This window comes from Hyperolius riggenbachi, chromosome 8 (genome assembly GCF_040937935.1).
Source record: "Hyperolius riggenbachi isolate aHypRig1 chromosome 8, aHypRig1.pri, whole genome shotgun sequence".
Taxonomy (NCBI): domain Eukaryota; kingdom Metazoa; phylum Chordata; class Amphibia; order Anura; family Hyperoliidae; genus Hyperolius; species Hyperolius riggenbachi.
Window position 1 is genome coordinate 39,633,434 of NC_090653.1, and position 25,412 is coordinate 39,658,845.

General features: G+C 47.2%; 1 protein-coding gene across 3 annotated transcripts in view; it reads right to left on the bottom strand.

The window, feature by feature from the left end:
• Positions 1 to 25,412, bottom strand: part of LOC137528741 (class I histocompatibility antigen, Non-RT1.A alpha-1 chain-like) — a 177,204-nt gene that overhangs the window by 133,347 nt on the left and 18,445 nt on the right. Inside the window, exon 1 of one of the 3 annotated variants that reach the window (XM_068250267.1) lies at positions 16,517 to 16,646. The exons of the other annotated variants lie outside the window; for them this stretch is intronic. Coding sequence (XP_068106368.1) covers positions 16,517 to 16,568 — 52 coding nt within the window. The 5' untranslated portion in view covers positions 16,569 to 16,646. Of the gene's footprint in view, positions 1 to 16,516; positions 16,647 to 25,412 lie in introns of those variants that run through there. 3 annotated transcript variants of the gene reach the window in all.

The following is a 25,412-nucleotide window of genomic DNA, read 5'->3' on the forward strand; positions in this document are numbered from 1 at the left end:
GTCTGCACCCACCTCCCAATATTAAAAACAGGCACTTACCTTAACGTCCATTGCGTTCTGCTACATGCGCATTAATTTGGGGGCACCACATGAGAAAGGAGAGAAGCATGGGTCACCCCGAGCTTTAGAGCTCAGGGCTGGCTCACATACAGCACTCCAGAGGGGGGGGAGGACAGGCGCACTCACTCCAGGGTTCACACCACCGGAGCAAGCCATCCACCACCTGCCTCCAAAGGATACAAACTGCACAAAATTCTTTCCATGAGAAAATTAATGCGCATGTAGCAGAACCCAATGGACGTTAAGGTAAGTGGCTGTTTTTAATATTAGGAGGTGGGTGTGGACGGCTCTCCCCAGCGCTGGCCACGCTTGGGGGGGGCAGCTGCGCCACCCAGCCTCCCACTCCGGGGTGCCGCTGTGGTTCCCAGGCAGCGAGAGAGCACTTTGCAGTATTGTTTTTTTGACCCTGCATAGTTTGGCATGCGAAAGCAAATGCATATTTGCATGAGCATTGCCTCATAAATAGCCAATTAGGCCGGATTTGCAAAGCCAGACTTGCTACAGTTAAACTTGGTGTTTGAGCACGCATACATTTTCTCATGGAAAGCCTACTTCTTCTTGCTTCAAGGTTGAGGCACGTACTCTATTAGATAGATAGATAGATAGATGCGGCGTATGCTACGACGCGGGTTGGCTAGTGTGATATATTGTAACATCTTCATCATCATTATTTCCATCAAATCCATACACAGGAATCGCTCCTAGCTGATATCCTGCGTTTAGACAGCTAAGGCAGCCATAGGAGTGGAGGTGGGGTGGCGGGCACCGAGGCAGTGTGAGCAAACGCCGTTTTGCGTTCTTCTGGAAGCTTGATCGCGCAGCATCCCACAGCGCGCATCGGTGCCCGCCACCTCCACTCCCACGGCTGTCTAATCGCAGGACATCAGCTAGGAGCGATTCCAGTGTATGGATTTGATGGAAATAATGACGAAGAAGATGTTGCAATAAATCACATTTTCCCACCACGACTGGACTAAGTTGAAAAATCTTCCAAGAATGGTGATGGTCAAGTATTTGGACTTTACAGATAAAACTAAAAACTTATGAGAGCATACAAATCCCTTGTAGAAGCATTGCTATGTCAGATTTGCTCTGTAATAATGAGCATCAAACACACACATCTTCAAAACACCAAAGGAAGCTGAAAGTTCTAGACAATCTTGTGTGGGAGCAGGGCCGGATTTACCACTAGGCACTGTAGGCACGTGCCTACAGGCGCCATGTGCTTCAAAGGCGGCAGGGTAGTAGTGCATCACGTATCTTTTCAATTGCAACTGTCCTACATACACGCAATGGCATTGCCAGCGCTCTTGCGTCAATCTGCATAGGCCCGCTGGTTACAACTGCGTTCAGCCACCCAGTACTTCCGCCCCGCTCTATATCCGCCCGCTGTGTTCCTGCTCATCATCAGTCACTGCAGTGCATCTGACCCCTGCGACTGGGGGAAGGGGGGCGGGGCGTGCACACTTCGGACTTCAGCTGTCAGGACTCGGAGATAGGTAATTTAGTATGTTTGCTTAGACATAGTAGAGGATGCTGTTGTCTCCCTCCCTGGAATTCGGAGGAGTGGCCTTCTTCAAGCTTGAAAAGGGCAGCTTCGTGCTTCAGTGGTTCCAGGAGGGAGATCGTAACCTGCTGCTGCTGGGAAGGAAGTTCAAAGCTGCACGTGGTGTAGTATTTCTTCAACTTTACTTAGCTAGCTGCTGGATTGTCTGCAGGGAGGGAGAGTGTATGTATGTGTGAATGAATGCATGTATGTGTCAATGTGTGTCTCAGACGTGTCTGTGTCAGTGTGTGTCTCAGAGTGTATATGTTAGGGTGATCATATTTTGATTTCCAAAAAAGAGGACGATCACAACAGCATTTGGGCGTGGTCATGGGTGGGGCCAAATATACAAGACCTTAGAAGTTTGCTGTCCAACTTCACGGGCATGGAGGGCAGTTTTTTTTCCAGACCACATGGTGGAGGGCCGACCGACCACAAAATGCAATCAGATTCGCAGAAGATTTCCCCACAAAATGCAATGAGATTGGCAACAGATTTCCCCACAAATGGAATCAGATTGGCAGCATATTTCTCTACAAATGCAATGAGATTGGCAACAGATTTCCCCACAAATGCAATAACATTGGCAACAGATTTCCCCACAAATGCAATAAGATTGGCAGCAGATTTCCCCACAAATGCTATAAGATTGGCAGCAGATTTCCCCACAAATGCTATAAGATTGGCAGCAGATTTCCCTACAAATGCAATAAGATTGGCAGCAGATTTCCCCACAAATGCTATAAGATTGGCAGCAGATTTCCCTACAAATGCAATAAGATTGGCAGCAGATTTCCCCACAAATGCTATAAGATTGGCAGCAGATTTCCCCACAAATGCTATAAGATTGGCAGCAGATTTCCCCACAAATGCTATAAGATTGGCAGCAGATTTCCCCACAAATGCTATAAGATTGGCAGCAGATTTCCCTACAAATGCAATAAGATTGGCAGCAGATTTCCCCACAAATGCAATAAGATTGGCAGCAAATTTTCCCACAAATGCAATAAGATTGGCAGCAGATTTCCCCACTAATGCAATGAGAATTGCTCCTACAGGCCACACAGCACCAGCGTGACAGATCTTATCTGGGGTTTCTTCCTGCTCTTGGCAGCCTATGTGTCCCTCACCTCAGCCCTGCTCCCAGGAGTTATCCTGGGGTCCCCTCCATAGCAGCCGGGGACCTGGTGAGGTTGGCCAGTTCTGCAACTGCACACAGCCAGAGCTGGGACAAGGTCCTTCACCACCCAAGGCTGAGACACCAAAGTGCGCCCCTCCATCCCTCCGCCCCAGCCGTCACACACTGATTGCTACTAGACTAAGAGGCGCCCCAGGGCCCCCAACCTCCCTAATACCTTAATCTCTTGTTATCTGACTTGCAGTCACTGCCATGTATCCCCTTTTCCTATTTCTTTCTGCTTCAAACACAATTGGGAATGACAACTGAATGAATTGTGCGCCCCCTCCTACACTGTGCCCTGAGGCTGGAGCCTCTCCAGCCTCTGCCCGGCCCTGCACACAGCCATGCCGCCTGCGCATAATGCTCCCGGCCACACCAGGTCGCCAAATGCTACGGAGGGGACCCCAGAATAACGTCTGGGAGTAGAGGGACACATAGGCTGCAAGGGGCAGGAGGAAGCCCCAGATAAGATCTGTTTGTTTTTTTATAAAAAGCCTTGATGTTTCCTTTAAATGCAATGTACCAGTGCTGCAACAAGCTGATTCATTCAGCTAATACCAGCAATGAAAGGGTTACAGGAGACAGATGTGGGCTGTGCTAGCAGGGCTTGCCTGTTCAATGCACAGAAGACAAATGGAGAGAAGAGGTGTCGGCTTACCAATTAGAGTGTCTGTGGTGTCTGCACGGCCAGTGTCCCTGTCCCATCGGAGCTTCAAGAGCCAGGATGCTGGGACTGAGCTGAGGGGGATACTTGGCACTCTAGGAGAACGCTGCAGACACGAGGCAGGACTGGACTCTTCGGGGAGTCTCTGCCATTTCAAATGAGGATAGGTGCACCACGCTATCTCTGCATCTCCTCACTGGCTGGCTGTGTCTGGAGTGGAGTGGACCCGACCCGACCTCCTCTGTCCTCCATCCTTCTCCGGGCCAGCAAATTCTCCAGTCCACCCCTGGGCGGAGCAGAGCAGTGCAGCAGGGATTGATTGCCAAAGAGCCGTTTGGGGAGCCGAACATGAGTCAGAAGAGCCGCTTGCAGAGACAGTGTCTCTGCAAGCGGCTCTTCTGACTCGTGTTCGGCTCTCTGTCTCTGCAAGCGGCTCTTCTGACTCCAGTTCGGCTCTCTTTCTCTGCAAGCGGCTCTTCTGCAGCTGGTGTTCAGCTCCTGTTCGGCTCTCTCACCGGACAATTCAAAATCCCGGCAGGAAGGCCCGGACAGGTCTGAAAAAGTGGACCTGTCCGGGCAAAAGAGGACGCCTGGTCAGCCTAGTATATGTGTCAGTGTGTGTCTCAGAGTGTGTCTGTGTGTATGTGTCAGTGTGTGTCTCAGATTGTCTCAGATTGTGTGTGTGTATGTGTCAGTGGCTCAGTATGTGTGTCTCAGTGTATGTGTATGTGTGTATGGTTCAGTGTGTGTGTATGTGTCAGTGGCTCAGAGTGTGTCAGTATGTGTGTCTCAGAGTATGTATGTATCAGTGTGTGCCTGTGTGAGTGGCTCAGAGTGTGTGTCAGTATGTGTGTCTCAGAGTGTGTATGTTTCAGTGTGTGCGCCAGTGTGAGTGGCTCTGTGTGAGTGGCTCAGTGTGTGTCAGTATGTGTGTCTCAGAGTGTGTATGTGTCAGTATGTGTGTCTCAGAGTGTGTATGTGTCAGTATGTGTGTCTCAGAGTGTGTGTGTGTATGTGTTTTTAAAGGAAACTTTAAAGTACTTCCGAAGTGAACATCAAAATCTATTTTTTACTCACCTGAGGCTTCTTCCAGCCCTGAAGAGCAGTCTCAGTCCCTCTCCACAACCCCTGTCCTCCTAGGTGTCCCTGCTGGCTAGCCGTAAGGATCGTGACCTGCTGGCAGGTCAGCTCTTCTACACCTGCGCGGACACTCGTGCCCTCATGTCCATGTCATCTGGCGCGTACTGTGCCCGTACAGTAGTTGTGCGCAGGCGCAGTATGCGTCGGATGACGTGGACGCAGAAGATCCGACCCGCCAGCAGGTCGGCATAATTGCGGATGGCCAACAGGGACACCTAGGAGGCCCGGGCTGTGGAGAGGGACTGAGACTGCTCTTCAGGGCTGGAAGAAGCCCCAGGTGAGTAAAAAATAGATTTTAATGTTCACCTCGGATGTCCTCTCACTGTAAAGAAAAAAATAAAATAAAAAGAGGCCAGTTACTTATCTGGGGCTTTTTCCAACTTCTTAAGTCCTTCTTGGTCCTCGCTGTCATTCCGCACTGCACCGTTCAGCTGCTCTGGCCCGCACAGGGTCGATCCCGGCTATAGGTGCGCAATCAGGGAAGTGAGTTCCATGCACATGCGGTAGCCAGCGACTTGGCAATCCGCCCAGCTTTCATAGATGGACAGCGGAGAAACGTCACAGTGCTGAATGATGGTGAGGGACCAGGGACTGAAAGAAGCCCCAGGTAAGTAACTGGCCATTTTTTTTCCTCAGTTAAGTGTGGGAGGGGAGAGTCCCTAGGAGGTAGGCTTAATGGGGGGGGGGGGGGGAGAATGGTTTGTCTAGGCTGCATGCGGGCTATATATAGGGTGGTGCAAAAGACCGGCCCTGCTACCTGTCACATGTGCAAGTTAACGGGCAGACGCTGGGCGGTCCCCAAGCACGTCTCGCTTAATCACAGTTGTGTGTGGCCCAATCCGACTTTCTTGAAGCTTGTGACGCCTGTATTTGCTGCTGTATGCTGTACGTTCTCATATGCAAATGCAGCTGATACAGGCTTCAATAATAGCAGGAAAAAGGCGCACAGGTACAGACCAGCCAGCGTTTGCTTGTATACCCACACTCATGACAGGCAGTTGGGTCGGTCTTTCATGCACCACCCTGTACTTTCTAAAGACAGGTGAGGGGATTGTTGCCTAGGCCACAATCAGATTTAATAAGCAGCAGGTGTTACTAGCTTGCAGACAGGCAATGATGAATTTATAGCACCCACTATTCCTGTGACTACAGAGGGGCCTGATGACTGAGGGTGCCCACCTCTTTCCCCACATCCAAGTAGCAAAGCGTGAATACCAACTCTAGGTCCTCTTGTCTTTTCTTCACTGCCGCCATTCAGGGAGCAGCTGCGTTTCTCCATCAGGGTCCCAAATGCATATCATGTGACGCTGGGAGCCTATGTAGGAACATTGCTGCATTCTGAATGGATATAGTGAACAGGAGAGCAGAGAACTCAGACTTTGAAAAGGTATTTGTGCTCTGCTATTTACATGGTGGAAAAGAGGCAACACCCCCACTTCCCCCCATAGTTTCTGGGGATTAAACTTTACACTGGCCTTGCTTATTAGGGGTTGGAGGGACGGAAATTCTTTGTGTCAAAAAGGGTGTGGCCTGTGCTGAGGGCGGAGCTTAGGGCGCCAAAACTTCTGTGCCTATAGGCTCCTGAACTGTAAATCCGGCCCTGTGTGGGACGTACAGCAAACTTTCATCACGCGCAAACTGACCCACTACGAGGGCCAGATGCCTCAATAGGAAAATGGCATATGGTGACAAATTGTACGAACTATCAAATGTTTCTATGTGTAAAGCATGGACTAAGCAAGCTAAGGAATAATTGTTAAACCATAATATCTGCTTGATAGGGCTTCAGAAGTAAGGATGCATTAAAGTGTAACTGTCGGGCATAAAATAAAAAATTAGGGCTAAATGGACTATGCCTTGTAAGTTTTTTTCGCCTTCCTCTGTATCCACAGGGACAGCGGTGTAGCTAGGGGTTTTTCTCTGGGGCACCGCCCCCGAGCTAGTTGTAATGGTGCCCCAGATATAATGTCGTCAGGTGCCCCGTCTCCCTCTGCAGTGTGCCAGCTCCCCACTCCTGCCATTATCAGACCTCTCAGATCGTGGCGACTGGGGAAGGCAGAGCAGGACGCACTTCAAATGTGGAAGTGACATCACTTCCTCTATGTGTGTCCTGCTCTGCTTTCCCCAGTCGCACTGTAACCAGCCCTCCCGGCTCCCACCCAGCAAAGCGCCCAGTCCAGCAAAGCCCCCCAGCGCAGCATAAAACCCTCCAGCGCAGCACAAAGCCCCCCAGCCCAGCATAACAAAGCCCCCCCAGCGAAGCATAACAAAGCTCCCCTGCCCAGCATAACAAAGCCCCCCAGCCCAGCATAACAAAGCCCCCCAGCCCAGCATAAAGCACACCAGCGCAGCATAACAAAGCCACCCAGCCGAGCATAACAAAGCCGCCTAGCATAACAAAGCCCCCCAGCCCAGCATAACAAAGCCACCCAGCCTAGCATAACAAAAAACCTCAGCCCAGCATATCAAAGCCCCCAAGCCTCAGCAAAGCCTCCAGCAAAGCAAAGCCCCCAGGCCTCAGCAAAGTCCCAGGGGCCCAGCAAAGCCCCCAGTCCAGCAAAGCAAAGCCCCCAGCAAAGCAAAGCCCCAGTGCCCCAGCTCAGCACAGCTCCGGTGCCCTAGCAAAGCTCCCGGGCCCCAGCCCAGCAAAGCGTACAGCCAAGCAAAGCCCCTAGCCTAGCAAAGAGCCCAAAAATGCCCCCAGCCCAGCAAAGTTCTCACCCCAACAAAGCCCCCAGCAAATTTCCCAGCCCAGCAAAGCCTCCACCAAATCACCTAACACAGCCCCAGGCCCAGCAAAGCCAGGCCGGCACAGCATCACCACCTGCCAGGCAGCCCAGCATCACCACCAGCAAGCCCAGCAAAACCGCCAGTCGAGTACAGCACACAGGCTAGCCAGCCAAAGACAAGACAGAAGCCAGGTGAGTGGATTTTTTATGTGAAATACTGCGTATTTAACATATTTGTTACACTACTGCTATGTTCATGTACATTTGACCCCACTTATGACCACGCCCACTTTCCCATGACATGACCACGCCCATTTTATTGGTGTTCCCAGGGGTGCCCCGGATCTCTTATAGAGGAGCTGTTAGGTATAAGGTCTCAGAGAAAATAAACACATATCAGTAGCTAAATATTGGCTGTACTTACATTACATATGCATTTCACTGTCCACGTTTGTACTTCACAGAATTTTTATATAGTATTTGCAGAGAATGATGCTCCTGACAGCTCATGGCAGGTTCCATGTTTGTCTGTCTCCTATGAAGCCAATTGTGATGTCATATCCTCCTGGCTTCCTGATGATTCCACTCACAAAAAAGCTCGTAATGAATAACACTACTGTGCAGTGAATATTAATTAGCCATGTGGCTAGGAACAATAGCGGACTCCTAAATAAAATAGTACACTTCAGCGCGAGTTCACTTGTGTCCACCACCGTAAACACCATAAGAATAATGCGCTTACCAGATTATTACAGACCTTAACTACAGGGTCTGCAATATGGCTTTATGAGGTCAGCAGCAGGTGTCTTCGCAGCCGGCCTCCTCTCCAGACAAGCCGAACAATCAAATCCTCAATTGCAGTATTTCACCAGAAATGAAGCATGCAAAGAGACAAGTACATCTAAGCGTATCTACAGCGATTTTAATGACTCTTTAGAAGGACATAAAAGTTTTAAAATGTCACTCACATCTGGGCCCTTATGACAGGGACCCACAAGGAAAAACAGCACTTAAAATACAGGACGCCGTCCAGCCACACGTCCGCCTCGTAGGAGGAGTCCGGAGAGTGACGCGTTGAGGGAGGCCGGGCAGCGGGCGGTTCAGCGGTAGTACCCTTGTGGTACTTCCGCCCTTTCTCTGACCTCACGCCCGCTGCCCAGCCTCCCTCAACGCGTCACTCTCCGGACTCCTCCTCCTCACTCACTTCACAGTGCCGCCCACTGCCAGCCACTACCGCCGGTACTGTTTTACTTTCCTTAAACTTTTGTATGGGGAAGCGGGCAGAGGGGGGAGCGCTAGCGGAGGGGGTGGGGGGAATTTCTGACCCCCCCCCCCGCGATCGGGGCATGCTCCCCCCTTATGCCTGCGACCCCATAGGGCCCCCAAAAGCGGGATGTTCGGGGAGTTCGGGGTTCGGCCCGAACATGCCGAACATCGCGGCCATGTTCGGCGAACTTTCCCGAACCCGAACATCCAGGTGTTCGCCCAACATTAATATAGACCAATTGGTATAGCCACCAAATGAAGTACACATATGTGGTATGTATCATGCTTATTTTATGTAAGCACCTATAAACAGTACTGTACAGTGGTGTGAATCAATATTTTTACCACTTTTATTGGTTCAACTTTTTTCACTAATTATTAAACTTGAGGCAGTGTGTGTAACGATCGGTGTAACACAGAGAGGATCTGATCATCGGTGATACTGCAGATCACCGAAAATACAGATATATACCCGATTATTGATGATCTGCAGTATCACCGATAATCTATATATATAATAGACTAAGTGCCTCAACCTTCAAACAAGAAGAAGAAGTACTTTGCATGAGAAAATTTATGCGTGCTCAAACACCAAGTTTAAGGCCTCTTTTCCACGGACTGTTGAGCTGTGTGCTCAGCAAGCAGTTACCAGGCAGCAGTGAGCAGATACCAGGCAGCAACAAGCAGTTACCATGCAGCAGCAAGCAGTTATCAGTCAGCAGTGAGCAGATACCAGGCAGCAACAAGCAGTTACCAGGCAGCAGCAAGCAGTTACCAGGCAGCAGCAAGCAGTTACCAGGCAGCAGCAAGCAGTTACCAGGCAGCAGTGAGCAGATACCAGGCAGCAACAAGCAGTTACCAGGCAGCAACAAGCAGTTACCAGGCAGCAGCAAGCAGTTACCAGGCAGCAGCAAGCAGTTACCAGGCAGCAGCAAGCAGTTACCAGGCAGCAGTGAGCAGTTACCAGGCAGCAGCGAGCAGTTACCAGGCAGAAACAAGCAGTTACCAGGCAGAAACAAGCAGTTACCAGGCAGAAACAAGCAGTTACCAGGCAGCAGCAAGCAGTTACCAGGCAGCAGCAAGCAGTTACCAGGCAGCAGCAAGCAGTTACCAGGCAGCAGCAAGCAGTTACCAGGCAGCAGTGAGCAGTTGTGAGAGTTTGAGAGCCATTTCACTGTCTATTCACAGTCCATGGAAAAGAGGCCTTACCCTAGCAAGTCTGACATTGCAAATCTGGCCTAATTGGCTATTCATGAGGCAATGCTCATGCAAATGCATACACAAACCAATACCACAAAGCAGTCATGCTACATTAGCACTATCCGGCTTAGTGCACACCAGAGCGGTTCGGCAGCGTTTTGCGATCCACTTGCGGCTGCGGATACGCTTGGGTAATGTATTTCAATGGGCTGGTGCACACCAGAGCGGGAGGCGTTTTGCTGAAACGCATATTCCCGAGATGAGGCATTTTTTGGATTGCGGAGGCGTTTCTGCCTCCAATGTAAAGTATAGGAAAAACGCAAACCACTCTGAAAAACGGCAGTTCAGAGCGGTTTTGCAGGCGTTTTTGTTGCAGAAGCTGTTCAGTAACAGCTTTACTGTAGCAATATATGAAATCTACTACACCAAAAACGCTTTACAAAACCGCAAAATGCTAGGTGAAATGCTACAGAAAAATAAGAAAAAGCGTTTAAAAATCTGCTAGCATTTTGCGGATCTGCTAGCAGTTTTTGGTGGCCTCCAGGAGCGCCACAGGGAGGATTCCCAATGCCCCCTTTTTATACAACTGGGGGGAACGCAGGGTCCCAGGATCTCTCACTGCCTGGAAACCACAGCGGCACCCCGGAGGGGGAGGCTGGGTGGCGTGGACGACCCCCCCCCAAGTGTGGCCAGCGCCGGGGAGAGCCGTCTGCACCCACCTCCCAATATTAAAAACAGGCACTTACCTTAACGTCCATTGCGTTCTGCTACATGCGCATTAATTTGGGGGCACCACATGAGAAAGGAGAGAAGCATGGGTCACCCCGAGCTTTAGAGCTCAGGGCTGGCTCACATACAGCACTCCAGAGGCGGGGGGGGGACAGGCGCACTCACTCCAGGGTTCACACCACCGGAGCAAGCCATCCACCACCTGCCTCCAAAAGGATACAAACTGCACAAAATGCTTTCCATGAGAAAATTAATGCGCATGTAGCAGAACCGAATGGACGTTAAGGTAAGTGGCTGTTTTTAATATTAGGAGGTGGGTGCGGACGGCTCTCCCCAGCGCTGGCCACGCTTGGGGGGGGGGGGGGCGGCTGCGCCACCCAGCCTCCCACTCCGGGGTGCCGCTGTGGTTCCCAGGCAGCGAGAGAGCACTTTGCAGTATTGGTTTTTTGACCCTGCATAGTTTGGCATGCGAAAGCAAATGCATATTTGCATGAGCATTTCCTCATGAATAGCCAATTAGGCCGAATTTGCAAAGCCAGACTTGCTAGGGTTAAACTTGGTGTTTGAGCACGCATACATTTTCTCATGGAAAGTCTACTTCTTCTTGCTTCAAGGTTGAGGCACGTACTCTATTAGATAGATAGATGCGGCGTATGCTACGATGCGGGTTGGCTAGTCAGATATATTTCTAACCTCTGGACACCTGAGTAATATGAGTGTTTGGTGCAACAGTAATACTTTGAGGAGAGCACCCGTACAGAGGGTGCAAGGCAGTAAGAGATACTGCTCAGAGATCAGGTTCCTTCCAAAGGTCTGATGCTCCCCAAGGGGCGGAGCCAGGCTGAGAGTGGGAAGGACCAGAGAGTGAGTGACACCAATGGTGAAGTGTCACTGACAGGTCTGTGAACTATCTCCAAACAGGGAAGATAGTTCTCGAGGTCGGACAGGCCAGGTCGGCAACAGACAGACAGCTCAGATACAGAGACAGGAGACAGATTCGGAATCTTAAGACAAGCAGGGTTCAGCAACAGAGTATCAGATATAGCGAAGTACCAAATCAGAGATCAAGAGAGTGGTCAGGAAAGCAGAAAGTCATAACAGTTAATAACAATGGCTAGTCTTAGGTGTGAGCTCCGTGATCATCAACACCCTGAAACTAGTCTGATATATAACAGAGTGATAATACAGTTCCCTAGTCTTGGGTGTGAGTTCCTTGATCATCAACACCCTGGAACTAGTCTGAAGTAATAACACAGAAAATATCACAGATACTGACAAGGTCTGAGTGCTACTACGTAGTGATCGCAACGCCAGACACCAGAGAAATGACCAGCACCCAGTATATATACACAAGAGCTCTCCGGCGCCTCCCCTAAGCGCTGGACTAATGAAACCTTATAGAATTGCCAGTTGATCGGCTGGATCAGCTGACACCCTTCTGACTGTCATAAAGGCTCTGCCTCTCAGCGCGCGCGTCCTTCTGAACCTGTGTGGACTATCAGTCCCAGCCACACCAGACATGTGTTGTAATGTATCTGTAGGTTTGGACGCGGGGCCAGCCGCACCGCTGTCAGAGCATGCAGCGGTTTCCCCGCGTTCAGCCATACTGCTAGTGGTAGGCCCATGCGTGCAAACCACCGTGTTGGACGCGGAATCCGCCGCCCTGTTCACTGGGCATGCGGCGTTTTCTCCGCGCTCCGTCAGGCTAGTGGATGCAGGCCCATGTGCGCAAGCTGCCATGTTGGACGCGGAATTAGCCGCCTTACTCTGAGTACTCGCGGCGGCTTTTCCGCGTTTTCTCACAGTGTGTACCTCAGTATTGAAGTTAGCATCAGGTGAAATGAAAGTATGTATTATTTGGTATATCCCTCCAAGTGCCCTCCATTTTACACACACTTTCCTTAGATGTAACTTTTGTTTGCTCACTTTGGATTTTGTAAATTGATAACAATAATTATCATTTATATTTCTGAAAGCAATTTTGTTTTTTAGTTGCCATAAGATTTAACACTATTATTTACTAATTTATTAATTTATTTTTCTGCACTGTAAGGTTAATGTACTGTATCTAGTTTGGTGGCACAACTAGTACAGAAGGGCTTGTGTCACGGATGAACCGTGAAAAAAGGCAATCAATCGGTTTTCTGATTGTGACTCACGGTACAATCTAGATTGCATGCCAAGGACAGCAGAGGGCAAAGCCTAGGTTCTGGTCTATTCCAGCTGGATACAGCTGCTATTCTGGGATTACAATGCTTTTCTTTAATTACCAGGAACAAAAGTATCTTCCTTCAGCAGGCGAGTAGCAGCTAGGTGTGAACTCTAGCATGACAAGGGACCATTTGGTCTTGCTGCTGGCAGAGGGAGCCTACACACAGCAGGACTGCAGACTTGGTAGAACCAATAGTGCCAGATTTCACTGTATTGTATGAATTTTGCCATTTTAAGAGATACTGTACTTATGATCTATATGAAAATTATGCCATTTAATTGCTAAGGTCCAGCCGGGTATCCTCATATGTAATTTATGAAGCTGACATAACCAGCCACCTGGTTATTCAACTTCTCAGGAAGGGAATGTCACACACTAATTATGTCTGGTATTCACGTGTTCCATATTCTATGGGGATTGTGACTTTGCTATTATTATCTGTGTACAATGAATGTGGCCTGAGATGAAATGTCACATATTCTGGATTTAAGATTCCTTTCCCAAAGTAAGATAACGCCCAAACCCCAGGCAAGGGGCTGGCTCTGAGATCCGCCCTCAAGAGCTGCGTCCTATATAAGCAAAGGACTGAAATCTGATAACGGTTCTCTATTTAACACCACATATGGATTGAAGCTAGCAAAGAGAACCCACGGCTAGCTTCCCTGAATTCTGAAACAAAGGAACTTTGAGTTTCCACACAAAGGACATACCTCTTCCAAAAGTTTAAGTATTAATTTTCTTTGGTTTTTGACCTTTTTTATTTTATCTGTGGCTACTGTCTCTGTAATTGTTACTTTTAAACATTTTCTGTATATGTTAGTTATATTGCATTTACAATAAAAGACTTAAGGTCATTTTTTCAGCCATATACTGGCTTTAGGCACAGCAGAACGAATCCTAGCCTTTCTAAAGGCTCGCTACCTGAAGTATTGTATTGTTTGAGCCAGACTAGTGTGTTTTAACTATTTTTATTCACAGGTTTGGAATAGTCAGAGCGGGTTTCCCTTTTACTGGATAAAAGGGATGGTAGCAGCCTGGTAACTGGAATATTGTGTAGTAAAGTATGTGTTGCTCGCACGTTCCCTTCTGGCTTGTCAGTTTGCCTAATTCCAGCGGTTTCAGCACAGTGATTGAATCCAATCCACAATAATGGATTGTCTGTGCATTGAAATAGATTGGGAGGCATTGAGCAGTCTGGCCACTAGGGGGCATGTGACCGCTTCTGCCGCTAGTATGTACTCAGTAGGTGACAGCTCTGTGAATCTAATGGCCCATACTCACGGGCTACAATTGTCGCCACAACAAGCGTCGCAACACGCGTTGTAGCAAATTGAAAAAATGCACCTTTATTTCCAAATAAAATATCGGCACCATAAATTGTGATAGGGACATAATTTAAATTGTGTAATAACTGGGATAAATGGGCAAATAAAATACATGTGGTTTAATTACGGTAGCATGTATTAATTTCAAACTATAATGGCAAAAAACTGAGAAATAATGATTTTTTTCCATTTCTTTCTTAATCTTCCTGTTAAAATGGATTTAGAATAAAATAATTCTTACCAAAATGTACCACCCAAAGAAAGCCTAAATGGTGGCAGAAAAAAACAAGATATAGGTAATTTCAGTGTGATAAGTAGTGATAAAGTTATTGGCGAATGAATGGGAGGTGAAAGTTGCTCGGATGCATAAGGTGAAACAACACTGTAGGCTGAAGTGGTTAAATAAGATTTATAATTTTCTAAAACTCTAAATTTGTTGTTCTTGGTTAAGTATATCAAGCCTGAGAACCCCGGAATCATCAGAAGTACCCCCTGAGGTACGCGTACCACACATTGAGAACCTAGGATGTAGAGGAGGACCCAGAGCGCTACCTCTCCTTAGGTAAGTATCTGGCTGTTTTTTTTTTTAATGATTCCCATTGACTTTATAGAGACTCAGAGATGAGACTCACCGCAGTTTTCTACTTACCTGGGGCTTCGTCCAGCTAAGCACAGATGCGTCCCTCGCTGTCTCCCATTCAGCTGTGGTGAGCCCCGGTAACGGGCACAGTCGAAGCCAGTCAGGGTCTTCTGCACATGCGCAGTAGACTCGGACTGACGTCACTGAGCCCGTTACCGGGGCTCACCACAGCTGAACGGGAGACAGCGAGGGACGCATCTGTGCTTATGGGGTTGGAGGAAGCCCCAGATAAGTAAAAAAACTGCGGTGAGTCTCATCTCTGAGTCTCTTTAAGCCTAAATATGAATTCTTTAATGGTTATTATTAAATCTTCCCAAAGCCAATCTGCATCACTTACTGCAGTACTGTACATAATAATCATCCTGATCTGTGCTATTTACAACATGAGAAAGTTAATGAATACATTTTCCTGGCTTTCCTCTTCTGAGGGCTGTTGCCCAGAAAAGCATTTGGCGTCATGTTTAGAGCCCTAGGAGAGTACACTAAAGCAGACTCCAGGAGTGTCTTGTTGCTTTCAGGAAAACTCAGCTGATTGAGGCGCTAGACTAATCTATGGCACACAACAGTAAACGCTGTGAGATAAATGTTCCCATTCATCTCAATCATGGCATGGTGCATCCCTAGCATTAAACCTCGCAGACCGTCTGAACCGGGCGAGGATAGGCAGTATTTTGGCAGTTGGACTGGGTAACTAAGTGCTTTTAAAGGGAACCTAAACTGAGAAGGATATGGATTTTTTCTTTTAAAATAATACCAGTTGCCTGACTCTCCTGCTGATCCTGTGTCTCTAATACTTTCATCCACAGCCCCTCAACAAGCATGCAGATCAGGTGCTCTGACTGAAGTCACACTGGATTAGCTGCATGCTTGTTTCAGGTGTGTGATTCAGCCTCTACTACAGCTAAAGAGATCAGCCGGACTGCCAGGCAGCTGGTATTGTTTAAAAAGAAACATCCAAATCCCTTTCAGTTTAGGTTCCCTTTAAATGAAAACAAAAACAGAGAATACCCTAAGACAGGGGTGTCAAACTCAAATACAAAGTGGGCCGAACTTGAGCTTTGGGACTGAGTCTCGGGCCGACCTCAATGTCTAGTGGCCACCTCTTTCCCTTATAAAGTTCCCTGGTCTTTAATAGCCCCCCTCCATCCCCTATACAGTTTCCTGTTGTCTAGTGGCCCCCTTCGCTCTCTTATGCAGTTCCCTGGTGTCCTGATGTGCTTTCATCCTCCCCATATGGTTTCCCTGGTGATCTAGGACTTCCCCTCCAATAAAGTTTTTCTGGACTAGAGTGGGCCAAACATAATGCAAAGTGGAAAAACAACCTGAGGGCCAAATCTGATGGCTCTAAGGGCCAAATTTGGCCCATGGGCCAGAGTTTGACATGTATGCCCTAAGAGGAGATGGACCTACCAGATCTGTTTGTTTTTTACTGCCTACAGTAAGTGACAGCAAAGCAGGAAGAAAGTAATTGAAAGTGGAACAAATGTACCATACATTTCATACATATGCATTTTACATTTTACAATTTCTCATGATAGTAGGTTGAAGACTCTTGTTGATAATTTATAAACTTCATAGGCAGGGTTTACAGTCATGTGCAGCAAACACTTTTTCGCACATTTGCAAAACGCTCACAATCTTTGCTTAATTTAAAAACAATCATCATTTTATTGCAGTTTCCACAGTCGGTAAAATAGCAATAAACAGCTTACAGAATAAAATACTGAGGGAAACATGTATGATAACACCAAAAAAGAGGCATTGTGACTCGACCCTCCCATTTCAGTTATTACATACTGTATGTCAGTGACCCCCCCATACTCACCACAATACACCCCTGACACCCCCAGAACCAGCAGCAGGAGGAGGGGGAACATCTTCACCCCCAGGCTGTGATATGTGGGGAAAGAACAAGATAAACACCCTCCAAACTTCAGCAAGGGAAGGTGAAAGCGCAACAAACTCACACAGTGAGTCAGTAATTCTGTATCCAGGAGAGGCAGCTCTTTGCACTGATTGGCTGCTGTCTGGTCTCTGTCCAATAAGAAAATGTGTATGAGATGGTCACTAGTTGCCAGGCAGACGTTTGTTGGAGAGGTTGCAAATATTACCAGAATAGCTAGAAAGGTATTCTATGTGATTTCTGTATGAATGCATACAAAAGAAATTGGCTCTTGGGTGCATGCAAAAAACTGTTGTCTATTAATCCAAAAGGTAAAAATAAATGAATCCAAATATAATCACACCAAATCTACAATACATACATATATACCACATAGAAAAATACAGACATCTAAAAGATGAAATCCCCTATTAGCCTAACACATGCTAATGGAGGCTGCGGTAGCAAATTCCTGGTATTAAATGCTCTGAGATGGACCCAAAGGCAAAACAGGCAATAATGTAGCCAGATTAGCAAAGCTACCAGCAGTGGATATATTATTATTATTATTTAGTATTTATATAGCGCCGACATATTACGCAGCGCTGTACAGTGTATATATATATTTTGTCACTAACTGTCCCTCAAAGGAGCTCACAATCTAATCCCTACCATTGCCATATGTATATATAATGTAGTGTATACATTGTAGTCTAGGGCCAATTTTAGCGGCAGCCAATTAACTTATCCATATGTTTTTGGAATGTGGGAGGAAACCGGAGTGCCCGGAGGAAACCCACACAGCCACGGAGAGAACATACAAACTCTTTGCAGATAGTGCCCTGGCTGGGATTCGAACCAGGGACCCAGCGCTGCAAGGCGAGAGAGCTAACCACTACGCCACCGTGCTGTAAGTAAGCGAAAGCATAGCATGAATGCAAGTCCCATTGGGCAGCTTAAAGGGGCACTATGGCGAAAAATTGTAAAATTGAAATATGTGCAAACATATACAAATTAGAAGTACGTTTTTTCAAGAGTAAAAACAGCTATAAATTGCTTTTCTCCTATGTTGCTCTCACTCACAGTAAGTAGTAGAAACAGAAGCGACAGGTTTTGGACTAGTCCATCTCTTCATAGGGGATTCTAAAGATTTATTTATTTTCAAAAGCACTTAGTGAATGGCAGTTGCTCTGTCCAACTGCCAAAAAACTGTGTAGCAAGCAGGGAAGCTGGGCAGAATCGTTGTTTAACCACTTCACCACTGAGGGGTTTTACCCCCTGACCACCAGAGCAATTTTCACCTTTCAGCGCTCCTTCCATTCATTCGTCTATAACTTTATCATTACTTATCGCAATGAAATGAACTATATCTTGTTTTTTCCGCCACCAATTAGGCTTTCTTTAGGTGGGACATTATGCCAAGAATTATTTTTTTCTAAATGTGTTTTAATGGGAAAATAGGAAAAATGTGGGGGAAAAAAAATTATTTTTCAGTTTTCGGCCATTATAGTTTTTAAATAATGCATGCTACTGTAATTAAAACCCATGAAATTTATGTGCCCTTTTGTCCCGGTTATAAAACCGTTTAAATTATGTCCCTATCACAATGTTTGGCGCCAATATTTCATTTGGAAATAAAGGTGCATTTTTTTCAGTTTTGCGTCCATCCCTAATTACAAGCCCATAGTTTATAAAGTAACAGTGTTATACCCTCTTGACTTAAATATTTAAAAAGTTCAGTCCCTAAGGTAACTAATTATGTATTTTTTTTAATTGTAAATTTTTGAATTTTTTTTTAATTACAAAAAAAAAAAAAAATGGGGAGTGTGGGAGGTAATGAGTTAATTTTGTGTGTAAAAGTCATTTATTTGTATGTGAAAAATGTGTAGGGTGTAGTTTACTATTTGGCCACAAGATGGCCACAGTAACTTTTTGCTTTATTGCGACCTCCAAGCCTCCTTCCGGAAGCTTGGAGGAAGAATAAGGAGGCTGGACACGTGAGTTTCTTCTCACAATGATCGCGCTGCCCATAGGAGAGCAGCGGGTCATTGTGGGGCTTAGATCAACGAACGGGAATGGATTTTCCCGTTCATTGATCTCCGGGCGAGCGGGCGGCGGCGGTTTTACTAGCGGCGGGCGGCGTGTTTACGAGCGGGAGCGCGGACAGCGTCGGGAACGCGGAAAGTACGTGTTTCTCCGTCCCTGGTTTTTAAAGGATGGAAAAAGGGGCGGAGAAATACGTACGCGCGGGGGTAAAGTGGTTAAATGCTTTTTAGAGAAAAGCTTTATAAAGAATAAAAGCCTTACTGAGAATCCCCTATGAAGTGATTGACTAGTCCAAAACCTGTCATTTCTGACAGATTTCTACTGCTTACAGTAAGTGACAGCAACATAGGAGAAAAGTCATTTATGGCTCATTTTACTCTGGAAAAAACATACTTCTTATATGTTTGTTTGCACAGATTTTAAATTTTAATTTTTTTGCCATAGAGCCCCTTTAAGGGTTAATATGCAAGCCGATAATCCTCCATATACCCTACAATCCCATTCGCAGATTGAACATGAAGGAACATATGCACAGATTGCCAGAGTAAAGCCAGGCGTTGTATCATCACCAAGGACCCACTCGCAGTCCAGCTGAGAGCACATTGTGGCATTCAGCAAAAAAGATAGAAAGGGAAGCTCTTCAAAGGAGCCAAAGCACAACTGCTAGCAAGTTCCTATGCCAAAAATCATCGAAGTTTGTTGCAATGCCTTTAAGATGTAATCACATATGCCATAAAGTTTGGTGATCTTGCCCATTACGATTATCTGGGTATAATTACTGTATTGTTATATATTATTATTTTTCCTTTTCTTTCTTTTTTTCTTTATTATTTTCCCCTTTTTTTGCATTTCAATATACATTGTGTTATTTTGTCTTCATAGTGTTGTGCCTGAGCCTTCTCTCACCTCTTCTCTCCCCCCCCCCCATATCTTGTCTGGCAGTTGCCGGTGTTGTGTCTGATTACGCTGCCTGTGGATTTGCGCTGCCCCGCATGCGCAGTAGGAAACTGTGCGGCCACATTTCCTATTGAATGATGCTGCTGATGGTAAAATACTAAATATCTCCGCTCACACACCTCTTAGGGCCCGTTTCCACTAGCTAGCGCGAATCCGCATGCAGACAACGCATGCGGATTTGCATAAGCAATACAAGTGGATGGGACTGTTTCCACTTGTCAGTTTTCATTTGTGTTTTCCTGTGCAGGATTTTTCTGCATGGTAGACCCTGCAGAATTCGCCTGCGTGTGGAATGCAGGCGAATCGCAGGCAATGTATTTAATAGGGAAATCGCATTTGTTTTCCCCATGCGTTTTTTGCCGCGAATTCGCATGCGATTTCGCATAGGTACCCATGTTAATTCCCACAGGCAGTGACATGGTTAAAAACGCATCAACCTAACCTATGCGAAATCGCATGCGAAATCGCTGCAAAATACGCATGCGGAATCGCACCCGCATGCGATTTGCCTGCGGTGATTCCGCAACGCTATAGTGGAAACGGGCCCTTACACTCCCCAAATTTTCAGGGTAAGGAGGAGACCCCCCGAACTACCTCTATGCCAAATTACAGCCCCCGAGCCCCACTGGTTCCTGAGATAGGTTTCTCTAATCTATCTCCTGAACCAGTGAGTCCCGGGGGCTGCAATTTGGCATAGAGGTAGGTCGGGGGGTCCTCTCCCTACCCTGAGAATTTGGGGAGTGTATGATGTAAAAAGGCGGAGATATTTAGTATTTTACCTCCAGCAGCATCATTAACTTCACACTGAGCATGCGTGCTACTCAGTGTGGAAGGAAGCTTCCGGGCAGCGCAATCAGACATTACACCGGGCGATACACTGCAAAGTATTGCAGCGGTCCCAGGCTCACTGGACACATCATGGCCCCTCCCACTGCCTGGGCAGCACCATTTGATATGCGGGACGCATCTGAGGCTCCCACTTTGGCTGCTGTGTGGAGCGCATTTCCTTGCGCTCCACCGTGGCATGCATGACGTCCTCATGCTGTCTATTGCTTGGGCGTTGGGTGGTTTGTAGGGACGCTGGGCTTGGTGGTTGGCTGGATTTGTCCTGGATGGGGCGGGAGTAGGGGATATGATGCACCCATATGATGGCTACGGCGTCTCTCGCATGGAGCTTTTAAATGGCGCTTTCCATCTGAAGAGGCTGACAGTATGAAGTCAGCGAAACATGTCATGGACAAAGAGCGCTTTTGAATCACCCTATGCAATTTCACCACTTTACCTGGATTCCCCTCAATATATATGGGACTGGTAACTATGGATGGCCCAATTTATCTTTACTTTATGGCATATGTGATTACATCTTAAAGGCATTGCAACAAACTTTGATGATTTTGGGCATAGGAACTTGCTAGCAGTTGTGCTTTGGCTCCTTTGAAGAGCTTCCCTTTCTCTCTTTTTTGCTGGATGCCACAATTTGCTCTCAGCTGGACTGCGAGTGGGTCCTTGGTGATGATACAACGCCTGGCTTTACTCTGGCAATCTGTGCATATGTTCCTTCATGTTCACTCTGCGAATGGGATTGTAGGGTGTATGGAAGATTATCGGCTTGCATACTAACCCTTAAGCTGCCCTTTGGGACTTGCATTCATGCTACGCTTTCGCTTACTTGCCATTATCATCATATATAGCCACTTCTGGAAGCTTTGCTAATCAGCCTACATTAATGCCTGTTTTGCCTTTGGGTCAATCTCAGAGCATGTTAATACCATGAATTTGCTACCAGGGGGAGGACTGCAGCCTCCATTAGCGTGCGTTATGCTAATAGGGGATTTCATCTTTTAGATGTTTGTATTTTTCTATGTAGTATATATGTATGTACAGTGGCTTGCAAAAGTATTCGGCCCCCTTGAAGTCTTCCACATTTTGTCACATTACTGCCACAAACATGAAATAATTTTATTGGAATTCCACGTAAAAGACCAACACGAAGTGGAGTACACGTGAGAAGTAGAACGAAAATCATACATTATTCCAAACATTTTTTACAAATCAATAACTGCAAAGTGGGGTGTGCGCAATTACTCAGCCCCCTTTGGTCTGAGTGCAGTCAGTTGCCAGTAGACATTGCCTGATGAGTGCTAATGACTAGAGTGCACCTGTGTGTAATCTAATGTCAGTACAAATACAGCTGCTCTGTGACGGCCTCAGAAGTTGTCTACAAGAATACTGGGAGCAACAACACCATGAAGTCCAAAGAACACACCAGACAGGTGAGGGATAAAGTTATTGAGAAATTTAAAGCAGGCTTAGGCTACAAAAAGATTTCCAAAGCCTTGAACATCCCACGGAGCACTGTTCAAGCGACCATTCAGTAATGGAAGGAGTATGGCACAACTGTAAACCTACTAAGACAAGGCCGTCCACCTAAACTCACAGGCCGAACAAGGAGAGCACTGATCAGAAATGCAGTCAAGAGGCCCATGGTGACTATGGATGAGCTGCAGAGATCTACAGTTTAGGTGGAGGAATCTGTCCATAGGACAACTATTAGTCATGCACTGCACAAAGTTGGCCTTTATGGAAGAGTGGCAAGAAGAAAGCCATTGTTAACAGAAAAGCAAATGAAGTCCCGTTTGCCACAAGCCATGTGGGGGACACAGCAAACATGTGGAAGAAAGTGCTCTGGTCAGATGAGACCAAAATGGAACTTTTTGGCCAAAATGCAAAAAGCTATGTGTGGTGGAAAACTAACACTGCACATCACTCTGAACGCACCATCCCCACTGTCAAGTATGGTGGTGGCAGCATCATGCTCTGGGGGTGCTTCTCTTCAGCAGGGACAGGGAAGCTGGTCAGAGTTGATGGGAAGATGGATGGAGCCAAATACAGGGCAATCTTGGAAGAAAACCTCTTGAAGTCTGCAAAAGACTTGAGACAGGGGCAGAGGTTCACCTTCCAGCAGGACAACGACCCTAAACATAAAGCCAGGGCAACAATGGAATGGTTTAACGCAAAACATATCCATGTGTTAGAATGGCCCAGTCAAAGTCCAGATCTAAATCCAATTGAGAATCGGTGGCAAGATCTGTAAACTGCTGTTCACAAACGCTATCCATCTAATCTGACTGAGCTGGAGCTGTTTTTCAAAGAAGAATGGGCAAGGATTTCAGTCTCTAGATGTGCAAAGCTGGTAGAGACATACCCTAAAAGACTGGCAGCTGTAATTGCAGCAAAAGGTGGTTCTACAAAGTATTGACTCAGGGGGCTGAATAATTATGCACACCCCACTTTGCAGTTATTTATTTTTAAAAAATGTTTGGAGTCATGTATGATTTTCGTTCCACTTCTCACGTGTACACCACTTTGTATTGGTATTTCACATGGAATTCCAATAAAATTGATTGATGTTTGTGGCAGTAATGTGACAAAATGTGGAAAACTTCAAGGGGGTCGAATATTTTTGCAAGCCACTGTATTGTAGATTTGGCGTGATTATATTTGGATTCATTTATTTATAACTTTTGGATTAATAAACAACAGTTTTTTGCATGCACCCAAGAGCCAATTTCTTTTGTATGCATTCATAATAATTTTTTGTTGGCATGGTGCATGCACAAAACATAACTCAGGTACATGATTATGCTGGATATTTAATATTTATTATTTACAGATTTAGCTATTGACTGTGTGGCTTTCTTTTCTTATTAGCAATATGTGATTTCTGTAGGTTATTCATTAGTTACTGCCCTGACTGTAATATTTTGGTGAAGGACTAGCTACAACTTCCCTTCATCAGAACCATGTATGTTCATATCATAACTCTGAGGGCCGGAGCCCACTAACGCAGTTGTATGCGCTTCTGTCTGCTTTTTTAACATCTCTAACATTGATGTGTAACTGAAAAGCTGACACAACTGCGTCAGTGGGCTCAGGCCCTAAAGCTGACCATACATCATAAAAAAATCATGAGGCACCTTTCTAGCACGCACGTGAATACACAAATACACACTAGAGGTGCCTACCATTATTAACCACGGGTTTAACCCCCCCCCCCCCCCCTAAAGACCAGGCCATTTTTCACAAATTGGGCCACTGCAGCTTTAAGGCCTTGCTGCAGGGCCGCACAACTCAGCACACAAGTGATTCCCCACCCCCTTTTCTGCCCACCAACAGAGCTCTCTCTTGGTGGGCTCTGATTGGTGGTGCAGTGTTTTTTTTACAAATATTTATCTTATTTATAATAAAAATAACTATTTTTTTATTTATTTTATTGTGTCCCAGCCCTCCCTCCCCCCGCCAGCCAATCGCTGTGATCGGCTGTCATAAGCATCAGCCTATGACAGCCAATCACTCCTGTGGGTGTCAGGGGAATGCAGCACTGTACAGTGATAAAAGACAGCGGTTTCGCCATCTAAAAGTCTCCGAGTGTCGATTGCCGCTGGGAGACTGATGGCGGAGTGGAGCTCCATCATTTAAGCGGAGATTCGCACGCATTAGCGCACGCGATCTCCTGCAAAACACGTCCACAGGACCTTACGCCGGTCAGCGTTAGGCGTTCCTGGGGCTGCCACCGCGTCCATGCCATTTGGCATGGAGTGGTCGTGGAGAGATTAAGTAGCCCTTCTGCACCCGTAGTCAGAGATACACCCCAGTACCAGTTAGTCCCAGGTATCCCACTCAGTATAGGTAGCCAGGAATAACCCCCCCATAGTTGGCCAAAGGAGCTTCACCTATCAGATAGCATCCCCCAGTACAGGTAGACAGAAGTAGTCTCCTCAGTATAGGTAGCCAAAAGTCATCCCCCCCCCAGAATAAGTCGCCCCTCAGCATAGGTAGACCAGAGTATAGGTAGCCAGAAGTAATGTTGGCTACTGCCAGAAGAGCATTTGGCATCATTTGGTATGACTTTAGAGCCCTAGGGAAGTACAAAGAAACCGCAAACGCAGCCAACTCCAGAAGCGTCATGTTTCATCCAGGAATACAGGATCGACCACAGCACTTCACTAAACAATGGCGCACAACAGTAAACATTGTGAGATGTTCATTCTCATTCATCTAATTCTAAACCATGACACTGTGGATCCATCCCTAGCAATAAACCCGTGGACAAATGCTGGCAGCCCTTCATCAAATACATTTATGTTACATATCCTGGTTTCAGCATCAGGAACACTTTCTAAGCAATGTATTGCTGTATATTGGTTAACAGCCAACCCTGCCCTCCCACTAAGGCTTAGACTAGGCTTATTATCAGGCCCGGCCCTAGACCATTTGCCGCCTGAGGCAAATTTTAAAGAAGCCGCCGCCGCCCCCCCCCCCCCCAGCCGTGGGTGTGCGGGGGCCGCCCGAGCTGGAGGGGATAGCAGGCAGGAAGGGGGTATTGGGCCTAGCGGCGGGGAGGGGGGTCGGACCCCCCCCTCCCTCGCCTGGGTCCCCCGTCCTCCGCTCCCCTCCAGCTTGTTAGGTCGCTGGCTGGCTGCAGCTATAAGAGGCAACGGGCGGGGATCACTCACCTTCCTCGTTCCAGCCTGCGCTCCACTGACGTCACTTCCTGCTGGAGCGCACGCTGGAACAAGGAAGGTGAGTGATCCCCGCCCGTTGCCTCTTATAGCTGCAGCCAGCCAGCGACCTCACAAGCTGGAGGGGAGCGGAGGACGGGGGACCCAGGCGAGGGAGGGGGGGGGGGTCCGACCCCCCTCCCCGCCGCTAGGCCCAATACCCCCTTCCTGCCCGCTATCCCCTCCAGTTCGGGCGGCCCTCCCCACCCACGGACGGGCGGGTGCCGCCCGCCCAGAAGTGCCGCCTGAGGCAAACGTTTCACCCCGCCTCATGG